A 13,850-nucleotide genomic window follows, 5' to 3' on the forward strand; every position below is an offset into this window, starting at 1 on the left:
CAGGTCAGGGGAGGGTGTTTGTTTTGCATGTATAACCTGTGGGTATGTGCATGAAGGTCTGTGTTCTCTCTTACATGGTGACTTGGCTTGGAAGTCATCAGCATGTGTGTTGGATAATCGTAGGTGTTAGCAATTTAGCTACCTTTCAAAAAGGTTTTTAGAAAAATGGGATAAAAAAATCCCTCTGTATACTTACAGTGCACACTGACTCCTTTGGAATTGACTCTAACTGAATGTAACCAGCAGCTTCTGTTCAAATGCAGAATCCTGTGCAACAGTCAACTTGTGGACATTGTAGAAACTTCTAAAGCATCTCTATACTTCATACTTTGTTTACAGGACCTCTGTCAGTTGAATGGCCTCTTTATGACTGAAAATAAATGGAGTTTTGTATTAATTATTTAAGTATTTTTAAGATTAAGTATTTAAGTGTTTTAGAAAATGCTTTTTGCTTGAATTGCTTGTAAATTTCTCTCAACAGATGGACGACCTCAATGGGAGGTAGAAGGGAAAATAATTAGGGAAAAGTGTCAAGGGGTGAGAAACAATTTTTCTTACTTTAGGAAGCTTTCTGTTTTAAAATAAGAAACTAGACATCTTCATTGTTGTTCTGAAATTTAGGCTTCATTTAGTGAAGTAGATTATTGGCTGTTTCAGATAGACAATTGGAGACTTCCAAATTGGCTTAATACTATAAAGTAGCCATTAAGATGATGCTTTGAAGGAACTGGAAATAGCATGCTTGTTGTGAATGCAGTGAAAAAAAGAAATTGAAAAAAAAGAAAACTGAAGATAATTTTACTAAGATGACAATTTCCAGTGCATTAAAATTTTTCTCAAAAGCTAAATGATACAAGATGCAGTTCTTTGACTGCTAGAGGGGTTTTTTATGCTCTGGAAGATAAAGCATCCTTTAGATGATGTGTCTGTTTAATTAAAAGTATTACTTTCAGAACGCTTGTTTTTAAAAGAAGGGAAAAGTCTCCAAATAAGTTTGCTTATAGTACTGTTTTACTGTTTAATGCACGTAAACTTGCAGTTTACCAATTTCAAAATATCAGTGCTCTAGTTTTGCAATAAGTGCTTTAGTTTTTCTGTAATTAATAGCATTTTCATTTGCATTTAAAACTCTTGTTTCATACAGGCAAACATCATACTTGAAGTTCCTCCATACCATAACAAAGCCATTACAGCCGCAGTTCAGGTGCAGTTTTATCTCTGCAATGGCAAGAGGAAAAAAAGCCAGTCTCAACATTTTACTTACACACCAGGTATTAAATAAAAAAATTAAAAGTTGAATTTTAATTTGTGTTTCAAAGTAGACATTTGAATGTAATTCAGACAATCTTGTACCTGACAGGTAGGTAAGATTAGCTTTGAATTGTTTGTAAAACAACTTACTTAAGCTTGTCTAATTGAAAAGCTGAATTCAGAGCAGTAAGCTACAGTGCTATGATTACAGACAGGTATTTCTTTGTTAATGTGTTTTACAGAACAATTTGCATTCTACTTCTCTTTGAGAATGATGAGGAATCTCAGAAGCTGCTCTTTAAGTAACACTAGTGATGACATGGGGAATAGTGAGATCGTAGAACAGGTTTTATGTATTTTTTCCCCCTTCAAATGTCAGAACCCCCCAACACAGGTTTAGATACAAGGAAGACTTAAAAAAAAAAAAATAATAAAAAAAAATGTCTGCTCCTTTGCCTGCCACTTACATTCTTTTCAGAAATTCATACCTCTTCAGAGTAGTTGGAGTTCACAAGATCCCAGTGATGGGGCTAAACCCTGTAGTACTGCTTGGAGGATGTGCAGTCAGATATCTGAAGGAGTATTTCAAGACAGATACAAATATTAATATAAACTTCTTGAAGCTAATGTTTGTGCTGGCAAAGCCAACTTCCATTAGTTTACACAATTTAAAATAGTTTTGCTCACTTGTGCTCTAAAATTACCTACTTACCTTCTTGTGTAATTCAAGCAATGTTAGCGAGGTATCTGATACACTACATTAATTGTGTTATCAGATTTATGGGGTCTTTTTCAGCCATTCTTAAGAATATTGCCTTCTAAGATAGTTACAAGATGCATCTTAAAACTATATTTTTGTTTGAGAAATCCATATTTAAATTATTTAAATGATGGAATTAAGTAATGACGCTGCTTAAATAAGAAGCAAATTTAATTATAACTGCAGCTATTATTGCACAGACATTTTAAAATCCATTTTATCTATAAATATATATCACAGTTCATTTAACAGTGTATTTTATAAAGTAGTAATTAGGAGTTGTGTTGGCATTTTTCTGCTATTTGTACTTAAAATCAGTATCTCTTCATGAGCATACAAGTAGCTTAAAAAATAAATGCTGTGTGTCAGTTTCTAACTGTATTATAAGAACAATTGCTGCCATCATTGAAATTGGGGGATATGCTGAAAGAGCTGCTGTAATTAAAACAACACACACAACTCGAGCTAGTTTGTAACTAATTGTGTTGCCAAAGTTCAGCAGTCACCTTGCTCAGAGGCTGAGGAAAGTTTGAAGCCTGGTAGCAATATCTGTATATTTATCACAGGGTACAAATGGGTTTGGTTTGTAATGCAGTATTTTACTTTTTGTAGTTATAATGAAGCAAGAGCACAGGGATGAGGTGGATTTGTCTGCCATTCCATCTTTGGCCCTGCATCACACAAGCAATGTCCGGGGCCTGCATTCTATCCAAACTCAATTGCCTTCATCAGAGCAAGGGCATCCTCACAACAATTTACTGTCTACATCACCCAGGAGCCTCGTGTGTCCCGTTCAACCACCATACACAGCCATGGTGACCTCAGCAGTATCCCACCTGCCACATATGCAAGGCAGAAACCTTAGTCCAAGTGAAGAGTGTCATGTTTTGCTTCCTGCTGTGGTTCAGTCTTTTCAGGTAACATCAGCACCCCCTGTGAGGCCTTCTTACCAGCCTATGCAGTCTAATGAAGCATACAATGGACAGTCTGGTCTTCCTATGAACTCTGCCTCCAGCCAAGGATTCAATGCTATTTCATTTCAGCAAGGCACAGCTGTACCTCATTTGATAAATCTTAGCTGCCAAGCCCTACCACCGATGCAGTTTCATTCTGCAAGCCCAGGTTCTGTGTCAACATCAAGTACAGCAGGACACCTGCTAGCACACCCAGCTCATTCAGGACAGTCATCTTCTCACCTGCCATGGATGGGATATCACTGTCCAAGTGCTGGGCAGGGCTCCATCCTATCTGCAATGAGTCAGTCCCTTGGGCAGTCTTCTCCCCAGCTGCAGCAGGTCTCATATAATTCTACAAATCCAGCATCCGCTTCATTCCCATCCCCAACAGCTTCCCACCCTTTGGTCTTCTCACCACTGCCTGGACCTTCTTCATCACAGCTCCAACCTATGCCTTACCAGTCTTCTAGCTCAGGACCTACCTTGTCTCCCCCACCAGCCACTGTAAGTCACTCGGAACAGCACTCCTCACAAGCACACAGTTTGGTGCTGGGCAGTCTGAACACAGAGTCATCCCTGGTGCACCACCCCACATGCAGTTCATCTCCATTCTTGCCAGATGGGGCAGGTATTAACATTAAACCAGAACCTGAAGATCAAGAATTGAATTTTCAAACAATAGGACTACAAGACATCACACTAGATGATGGTAAGTGGATATAGTATTTTAATACCAGGATATAATCTACATTAAGCTACAGAGTGGGTGTGGGAGAGTTGTTTTGTTTTGTTTAGAACACTCCTCTTCACAGCAGTAAATTTGTGTTATCAAAATGGAGTTATATTTTTGTGTCCAAAGCAACAAGTTGTTTAAAACTGCTGTAAATTTGTAGTTACGCAGTTCAAGTACTTTAGTCTAATTTGCCCATAGACTTTTTATTATTTTTTTTGGGGGGGTGGGGGGGGTGGGTTGGGGTTTTTTGTTGTTTTTGTTGGTTTTTTTTTTTCATAAAACAGGGTTTGAGGATTAACTCCTACACATTGACACCTTATGTATAGGAATTAATTTGAAGCTTTTTCTGATGGTCTTATTGGTAGGTTTCAGTGAGAGTCGTCATACTATATCTTAAGTTGCAATAAATGTAGTTTGGAGTTCTGTTTCTTGGAGGGGTCCCAGTTGGAAAGGGCAGGCTATTTTTTGAAAATATTTCACAGACATTTTGGCACTGTCTTAGTCTCTTCACAGACATTTTGTAATTCTGCTGTCATCATTCAGCACCTCTGCTCACAGTAGCTGTTTGCTTTCTCCTTACCATTTTAGCCTTTTGAGGAATTCACTTGTTTAATACCAACAGAACAAGGACATTCTAGTGCTAAAGGCCAGGCTGTAAAGTTCTCTACTTCAAATACTTGGACAGTGTTCAATTACCAAACATGTCCAACCAAATGAAAAAAAAAAAAAACCAACCGAGAGATCAGATCCTAAACATCAGACTGTTTGAGGCATAGATGCAAAGCAATTTAAAGAGCGTGTCATGTTAATAGGACTGGAAGAACAGAAGACCTGGCCTTAAAAGGTGTGTAAAAGCTGTTTGATGTTGATGATGAGAATCTTTTTCACAATAGCTTTAACTGTTGTGTTTTGTTGGGGGTTTTTTGTGTCACATTAGAACCTACCTTTTTCTCATCTTTCTTCCCTTCACGCTTTTCACCACATAAGTAGAAGTGTTTAGTATTTATGAGCATCTTGGCAATTAGTTTGTACTGGTTCAAAAATTAAAATCAGTGGACAGTAAAAATAAAACTTTTTTTTTCTTTTTTTTTTTTTTTTCCCCATAGCACAAATACTAGTTGCTTTTAGAAACTATTCCCATTGTTTAACACCATGAAATGACCAAGTTGTTTCTGTGCTGGCAAAGACATGGAATCATGGGAAAATCTGCAAGAGCCACACTTCCTAATAGATTAGAGAAGAATAACCAATACACGAGTCAAATGGCCACAGTTTCATTGGTTTCTTTTTGTAAATAACACTTGCTATAGAATTTTATAGTTTAATCACCAACTATTGGACCTTCTTTAAGCTTCCTATATGGAAAACTGAACAGGGTTTTAAACACTGAACTTAGCAGTTGGCAGCAGCAATATGTTTGCAAGTGTAGAGATTACCTTCAGTTGGGTTTCACAGTACACCCACTCAATGACTGCTTGGGGTTTGGTTGGGTTTCTTCATTTCCAATCTGCAAATACAAATCAGATGTCTAACCTGAAACCTGCTGTTCCAAAAATCTTTAAGGGCAGAGTGCAAAGAAACAAGCTGCTCAATTCTCTCAGCATGAGTAACTTCTCCTGCTTAATCAGCTTTAAATAAAAACCATGTTTGGGCAGGAACACTTTTTTATAATGTCTCTAATGATTACTGTGCTTTTAAAAATAATTTGAAAATTTTTCTTCTGTCTGTAATCAAATTTTAGTGTCTGTACAAATAGAGCTAGACACAAATAGCAAATCAGTTACTCTGCATTAATGGTATAACAATTAAGGAAAAAATCTAAACATAATTGCACACATTAATGAATGTTGGTACAGTATGTTCTCCCAGCTAATATATCAAACCTTAAGCTATATTTAGTTGGAAAGTAGGTTTTTATAGGTTAGCAATTAAGGCAAATAAACCTCTTAAAATACTAATGCAAAACCAATTGAGAACTGTATAAATCATGTCTGGATTACTGACCTTAAATATTTAAATCAGTAGTCTTAAAAAAGTAAACAAACAACTCAAAAAATAAACCCAAACAAAACAAACAAAAAACCAAACCAAAACAAAAAACCCAAACAACCCTGCCAGCATAAATAATCTTCTTTCTTTTAACAAAATTTGAGTGTAGTATAGAAGTGCTACCTCATGCTAAAATTAGTCCTGGAATTACAAAGTTCTTTTGTTCTGGAGTAGTATTTAAAATTCTTTAAAAAAATACCCCAACACGTTCTGGGTAGTAGTTACCTAATCCCTTTAAGCAAGACTCCTAAAAGTGAATCTTACTGCCTCTTCTTAGATCAGTCAGGCTTTTTTTTCTTCAAAACCTCCAATCCACTGCTTAATACAGAACTACAAAGCTGCTTCATACATCAGTGCTCAAGGCAAGAGCATCTGGATTAGTCGATCTAGCATCTCCCAGAAAGTGTATCACATCTGGATTCACCACTTACAGCTTCTCTGCAGATCCAGGCACGCTTGTCAGTGACCAGCATGGGGTAACTTTTTGTGTTGCTTTGCCCTTCATCAGTCAGAACAAGCTGGGCTCTGTTCAGACTAAGAGTGAAAAGGAATTACATCATTTAAAGACAGATCCTCTGCCTGGGTGTCTGCACAAAGTACACGTTTTAACTTTTTTTTTTTTTCCCTCTGATGAAGTTTAGGTGGTTCTTTGTTTTCTTGTTTTTCAACAGGATCTAGTTGATGTCTTTAGGCTTTTCTCATCTCCGCCTTGAATTTGATCTTTTGTTTGGCTTCCCTTCTTCCCGTAATTGCTTCCTACAGGAAACACTTTCTAATTCACTTGAAGAAACAAGGGATCAAAATGCATGAGGACACTTAGATATTAAATATAAATGATATTACAAAAAACATTTAAAATATAACACAATTTTAAAGTAATTTGTACTGTATACTACTACTTAAAAGGTGTTCTTAAAAACAGTACTTCTTTCTACTTAGGTCTTTTCGGTAGTGAGTCTGCACAAGCGGGTAAACTTTTGGACTGGAAGTATGTAGAAGTACCTTCTTGCTCTTTGTCCCCTCCACTTTTACTCCACCCACCCCGGTATGTTGGACCTTCTTTTTCCCTTGCCATCTTTCAGGAAGTCTGCCCTCTGCCCAGCTCCTCAGGCTAACAGCTGACTATATAGACCACAGAATATTTAGGGCTGCAAATAGGTGTAAACAAGGCAGCTGAAATGACTAGAAACAGGCAGTTGTTGATATTTGTCCTTTCCAACATCCATCATCCATCCTGTGCTCTGTTTGTTGTACGTTCCCCTAATAAAGGTCCCATTTCTTCCCCACTTGAAAAAAAAAAGTTAGACTCAATCTAGTTATATGATTTCCCCACTGTTTTTGAAAAGTGCTCCTAGTGTGGTGGTTTACCTATCCCACTGTCAAGTTTTAGATTTAAATCTATTCTAATACTGTTGATCTAAAACTTAATATCTTGTGGTTTGCAGTTTAGGAGTAAGTTTACCTTGGATTTCATTACTTTCTACAGTGATGAGATTTCTAACATGCACAACTGTATTTAACCATTTTTAAGGTATTATTTTAGGCTGTATTCAGCAAATCAGGATGACCTTCTACTAATCCTCTTATATTTTGTTATTCATTGCATCTCCATTATATAAACTGGAGACTAGCAATCCTGTGGATTTACTATAAATCATAACTAGAAATCCTCTAACAGTTTTGTGTACACAAAGCAATAAGCTGCTTTGTCAGACACATTCCATACAGAATTCTAAGCCATTTGTATTCATTCATTTTAGTAGTTCTGTGATAAGTCTCTAGTTGATGAATTCTCTTGCTGGGAAGCTCAGTGTTTATCCTGATCTTTGCTAGAGAATTTGTGTGTCTTCACAGATAACGTTTTACTGTAGCTTCAGCTTAACTTGTGGAGACTCACAGGAGTAACTAGTAAGAAAGCATTGGAGAATGACTGTATCCTGTATTTTTCTCTATATTTAAAACTTACGCATTAACAAGTCATTCTTAATGAAGGCAGCATCCTGCCAGAGCATTGAAGGTCTGCAGAAACATTAAAAATATTGAATGCTAAAGTCTAGCTTAGTATGGAGGAGAGCAGCTCAAAAACCTGTCTTCTTGACAGTGCTACTCCAACTTGAGATGTTTGTCTGCAACTTCAGTTTTTGGGGTTTGCTGTCTCAGAAGCACAGAACAAAATGTTGCATCTTGTAGAATGCCTGGCAGGATTTGTGTGACAAGAACTCTAGCTTACGTTGTACACAAAACCCTCAGAATATTCGTGTTGATAATAGGCATTTCCAAAATTATACTAGTATAAATTCTTTAGTAAGGTTGTGTTCAGACTCCTCCTTAGTATTCTGTATATTAAATATATATTGTCAAGCAGTATGGAGATAGATAACAAAAAAAAAGCAGTGTGGAATTCTAATTCTCCTCATAAGCATATGATGACAAGTCAGAACCTGAAATGTATTGGAAGAGAATGGGAATTTACTTTTAGAAATGGGTGGGTGTTATGAATGAAACAGAAAGATCCAGACTGAGCAGTATATTAAAAGGAAAAGGTTGGAACAGTGAGGAAAGGTGAAGAGGATGTTATCCATATGGGCTGTCAGCGGTCATGTCTTCTAGTGGGTTCATTCACTGTGTTCATAAAATGTGTGCCAGCAAGGCACCTGGTGAGAAGACCATTTAGAGACTGCTGATGTGTAAAGAACTCAGATAAATCCTCAGCCATCTATGACCAGCTAACATATGACTTCCCATTGCCCCGAGAGCCACAGAGCACCTTGTAACAGATTCAAAGTAAGTTCAACTAGTTGCACCACTGCAAAAAGATTCCCATTTAAGACTTAGAAGAGTAGAAACTTACTTTGTGAACACAGGTGACATGTCTACATCATGGTGCAGACACTCACAATAGTAATGGAACTGGAAGGCATTAGGCATGCCCTGCTGATACCAGCTAAAATACACTTAAATGCTTTCACACTATTTTCTGCTGCGCAGCATGCGTCCTCCAGCTCCAAGGTTCATGCTTTATACTTACTATGTTAGACTCGTCCATCTTCTTGCATGAGAGAAAAGGGTAAATGAGATGAGGTGGTTCACTATGATACGTAAATTTGGAGTGTGATGACATAACCATGACATGAACAGGGATATTTGTTACTGAACCAAATAACTGCAGAGCTTGTGCTGTGACTCAGCAGGCACATTCAGTCTGTTTATGTAGCTATAAACATAATAAGCACAGAAAAACTATATTCCTCCTAACATTTCAAACAGCCCTTTTTATCTGTTAATAAAAAAAAATAAAAAAAAAAAAAAGTACTTCTTAGTAAAGTTGGCATTGAACCTGAAATTACTTGAAGAAACCTTGTCTTATAGCTTGGGATAACTTGCAAGGCAACCCACCACATCCTCGATAGCTTGCCATTGCAAACACAGCCTGCCATACAACTGGTTTTGATCACAGACCAACGGAATGAGCTGTCTGCTCCACAGCAGAGAGCACTGAGGGTTAATTATAGCCTGGCAGCGCCTTTGGGTTTTTTTTTTTTTTTTTTTTTTTAGGGAAAGTTGACACTGGTTGCTGGTCACGTGGAGTCAAAACCAGGCTACATATACTGCACTAGCCCCTGTGATGTAGCTGCAGGGATTCTTCACATGAATGTGGCTGATTGATGGAGTTCCACCTGGAGATGACAAAGGCCTGTCCCCAAGGAAGTGTGCACTGCAGTCTAGCCATGATGTTCTTTGAGGTTTACTGATCCTCATTACCTGTAGGTACAGCAATTCACTCACCTGTCCTATAAATTCCACAAACTCCTGGGCGGATGCAGCAAATGCTGTGAAACCTAGACAGTTGATATGATCCGCTATACAATTATATCAAACATCTTTTTGCAAAGCATATTAAAATCCCCACTCTCTGCTTAAACCACAACACCACTGCAAACAACCATGAATTCTAGAATATTTTTGGGATCCACTTTTCTTAAACCAGTACATCTTTTAGGCCTAGTCCCATTGCCCGCACATCCTTCTTCAGTTCAGTAGCAGTAAGGGATAGACAGGCTAAACTTTTAACCAAGTAGTGCTACAAAAATGAAGTTTCTTGACTTCTGTAGGAAGAGATCCTTTGAACCAAAGTTGGTGCGTATAACTGAGGGTTTAAAGTTTTTCTTAACCTTTCTTTACTTAAGGGAGGAACCAAGACAAGGAGGTGGTTCATAAAAGCATGGATCTTTTACCAGTTAAATAGATAGATCTACAGGATGTCCATTTGCTTCATTTCTAGTTCAATGTAATAGTTTTGATTTTAGTGTTATATTCTTTGGGTATGAAACACATTATAGTATTGCTTAAGGAAGTAAAAACCTCTCTCAAATGTTTATGAAATTATGAAGTAGAAAGGTATTTTAATGTATATTTATCCACTACCTTAAGTCCCGCATGTTGAACAAAATCTTTATGCTATACTGCATGCTTTTAAAAGGCTGTTGAATTATTTACCATGTTTCACAAACAACAAATAAATATTAGGTGCCTGAGGCAAGTGAATGCTTCATTCCAGAAGGTGCTGGCTGGAGATGTGCTACACATGACATGTTTTGTCAGGGATTTGTAAGAGCAAAACCTCAGTGCTGTCAGCAGCTTCATTAGGAGCCCTCAGTGTGCAAAATTAATTAGAAAAGCTGCTTTGAATCTTATTTCTCTGCTAAAGTGATAGATAATCCTTATCATCTAAGCTATGCAGAGTTTATGGTGCAGAGACTGTTGCTTATAAGAGTTAATTAACTCCACTGTCCTTTCTAGAGGCTTTTTGTCAGCATTTGTTCTCTGTCTGCTCCTTTGAAAGCCAGAGATTTAAAGAGGATTACTAGTAAAAGTTAATTTGTTTCATCCCAAGGTAGTTTTCTGTCCATCTCCCTGGATTCATTTGATCTTTATTTAAATGTCACTTTCTCGCTGGTTCTGTCATAGTTGGTGAGAAAAATGTTATTTTCTTAATCTATTATTTGACAATAATTTGTCTTTTATCTATTCCTTTCTTTCAAAATGGCAGCGGACATTTTCATTGAAACCCAGATCATACTTTCCACTTCCTCTAACTTTAAGGTTTAAACAAGCATAAGAAGTCATCCAAAGAAGTAATTTGAACTGCTTGAATTTCAGGAGGAAGTATAAGAACAGACTCTTTCATTCTCCCAGGAGTCATCCCTAAGCAGGGCTTAGAAATCATGCTGGCAAAGCAAATGTGTGGCTCTATCTGGGAGACACAAATTAGCCAGCTTTCAGAGTAATTTTGTTAATTGTATTAAAGCTTGATGTACTAAACTTGCAGCTCTCTCTTGGGCAGGGAAAAACCCCCAAACCAAACCCAACCAAGTATACTTTTGCACACTCTGCACAGTCATGGATCACAACTGAACAAGCATGCATTTGTTAGTTAAAATAATAAATACACTAGTCTACATTCATTTTTCCTCCAGGAAAAACAGTAGAAGGGAATTCAGTTCTCCACTTCCTCCTTGTTTCTGACTTTTCCTTGGTCTGCCAGAGCCACCTCTACCAAGATCATGCTTAGGTTTCCAACACTTCAGCCTGCATGTGGCCTGACTGCAGATCAGTACCTAGGGCAGAACATGCAGACAGCCTGACAAGTAAAGGGGAAGCTAACACCTGTTTACAGCAATGGTTTCCTCTGGTGAAAGGTTAGGAAAAATAAAAATAAAAATAAAGGTGTTTTTTACTAGTATTCTTTTGCCTGCCTTGTTCAGTGGAGGTGCTGTCAAATGACATAAGCACTTTTAATTTAACCACAGTAAGTAAAGCAGATTGAGAAAATTGTAGGAGGAATGTTCTAAACTAACACACATACTAAAATTAGATATATGTAGTATAAAATTCATCATGATACAACTAGGCAGACATCCAAAAATATTAACTATTACCTTTATGGCTCTGGCTGCTAACTGAAAATAACTAAATATATAAGTGATATTGGTTTTAATAGGCACTCTGATAATTTATACTTATGTTGACATATGTAGTAGTTGTAAGTGAAAATATTTAGTGTTAGTGCTATTAAAAGAAAATTGAAAGTCACTTCCTGGTTGAGTGAACTGTAACATCTTGGTTTAGTCCAGTCAGTAGTTATGTCTGTCTTCTTCTCTGACACAGACAGTTTTATCTCTGACCTGGAATACCAGCCATCAGGTTCAACAGAGAAATGGACTCAACATTCAGCACTCATGTCCAACTCCTATGTGGAAAATCTAGAGGGTGAGTCTGCTTACTGAAATGTTTGAAATTGGAGCACGAAGGAAAGGGGAAAGTGTTTTATTAGTCTTAACATCTACAAGTGAACGGAGCTATGTAATACTTAAGTATTGCTATAATTGCACACCTGTGTATTCTGAAATAGTTGGAAATTCAGAAGCTGTGAACCAGGTGTTCACTTATTCAGTAAAAAACCCCACTGAAAGCATATGTAACTGCCACAGAACTTCCTCAGTGCTGTAGGATCTAGTTCAGCAACAGGATATGAAAAATCTTAAGTCAGATATGGGCAAGGCTGTAGAGTGGGCAGATCGGTTAAGTGTGACAAATATAGAATGCTTCCCCTTTTTAAAAAGAGGAAGTAATGTCAATTTAAATAGATGGAATGCAGTGGCATGCACAGTCAATCCAAGTATTTGGGATACAGAGTCATAAATAGGTTTCTAGTTGAATGTGCACTTCTTAATGGGGAAGAATCGACTGGATTTATTTTAAGATGCTTTCAGCTTCTTCATGTCACATATAAAGGAGATAATTTTGCACTGTGACTTTTAAATAATGATATTAGAAATTGATGCATGGTATATTGGTCATGTTCGTGTTTATACTTATTCTTAAGTGTTTTTCACTTAATTATAAACATGCCTAAAATGCTAAACAATACCGACCCTTTTTTCCCCATATATATATAAGCACATATAACACATTTAACTTTCCCCATAGATTTTTAAAGGGGGATACCTGTAAGTTTACAGTTGATTTGGAATTGTTACCAGGAAAGTGACCAAGCTCTGTGTGTAGCCTTAAAACTCTCACACAGTGAGTGTGTAGACTGATCTTAAGTTTGCGCATGAACCTAAAATAAATCACAATGCTTTACCACCTTTCAAAAAACTGACATAGTTCTGCTTTCCTTACATATCAAAATGCTACTAGTAAAGCAAGTGGCTACTATTTATAATGCCCTTCCAGGTAACTCCCCCCAGTTTATATACTGAGCATGACATGCTGTGGTATGGAATACCCCTTTGGCTAGTTTGGGTCAGGTGTCCTGTCTCTGCTTCCTCCTGGCTTCCCCTCCTCCCTGGCAGAGCATGACACTCAGAAAATCCTTGGTCGGAGTAAACATTACTTAGCAACAACTAAAAACATCGGTGTTATCAGCATTGTTCCCAGGCTGAAAGTCAAAAACACAGCACTGCACCAGCTACTAAGAAGGAGAAAAATGACTGCTACTGCTGAACCCAGGACACAAAACGAGTTAACATTTCTACATCTTGAAACAGCAAATCAATTAATAAGATAGCAGTTATATCTTAGATTATTTTAGCTTTCTAGACTATGTATGTCCTGTGCAACTTAATCTGGTAGGTGCAGAGTAATTGTTGAAGAGCAAACCCCCAAATACCATTGCCCTCAACTGTGGACACAAAGGGAATGTTAGTAGAATAGTTCTGTACACTGAAGAATGCTTAGCATCAGACAGGCTGACTGTATCAACTAGTAGTATGGAATGCTTCCAGATTCAGATTTCAGGCTTAAATTAGGAAGAGCATAGGTTCTAAATTACACTGCTGAACAGGAGAGCAGCTGTAACAATCGTGTGGGAAGATATCAACCAATCAACAAAGACAGGAAATACACTAATAGAATATTTGAGTCATGCTTTTCAGAATGGGTGTGATGACTGCTTCATGGAGCACTAAATCATAAGAACCCACAAGGAGAAACAGCTCTATATTTGGTCCAAAGGAGCATACAGAAACTGCCTAAAAAAAATTAATTAAATGTCTTACTTTGTTTAGTAGCAGTTTCAACATTACAGGCTGTGATG

At 37.4% G+C, this 13,850-nt stretch overlaps 1 protein-coding gene across 6 annotated transcripts in view; it reads left to right on the plus strand.

Annotated features, from left to right (window-relative positions):
* The window catches only part of LOC136004357 (nuclear factor of activated T-cells, cytoplasmic 3-like), a 128,088-nt gene that overhangs the window by 78,828 nt on the left and 35,410 nt on the right, over positions 1 to 13,850 (plus strand). The window contains exons 7-11 of one of the 6 annotated variants that reach the window (XM_065660825.1): positions 482 to 537; positions 1,145 to 1,271; positions 2,624 to 3,676; positions 9,305 to 9,513; positions 11,918 to 12,004. In XM_065660825.1, the coding sequence (XP_065516897.1) occupies positions 482 to 537; positions 1,145 to 1,271; positions 2,624 to 3,676; positions 9,305 to 9,366 (1,298 nt within the window). In that variant the 3' untranslated portion in view covers positions 9,367 to 9,513; positions 11,918 to 12,004. Of the gene's footprint in view, positions 1 to 481; positions 538 to 1,144; positions 1,272 to 2,623; positions 3,677 to 4,288; positions 4,545 to 6,688; positions 7,095 to 9,304; positions 9,518 to 11,917; positions 12,020 to 13,850 lie in introns of those variants that run through there. The other 5 variants (XM_065660826.1, XM_065660827.1, XM_065660822.1 and 2 more) reach the window with 5 other exon arrangements.

This window comes from Lathamus discolor, chromosome W, assembly GCF_037157495.1.
Source record: "Lathamus discolor isolate bLatDis1 chromosome W, bLatDis1.hap1, whole genome shotgun sequence".
Lineage (NCBI taxonomy): Eukaryota > Metazoa > Chordata > Aves > Psittaciformes > Psittacidae > Lathamus > Lathamus discolor.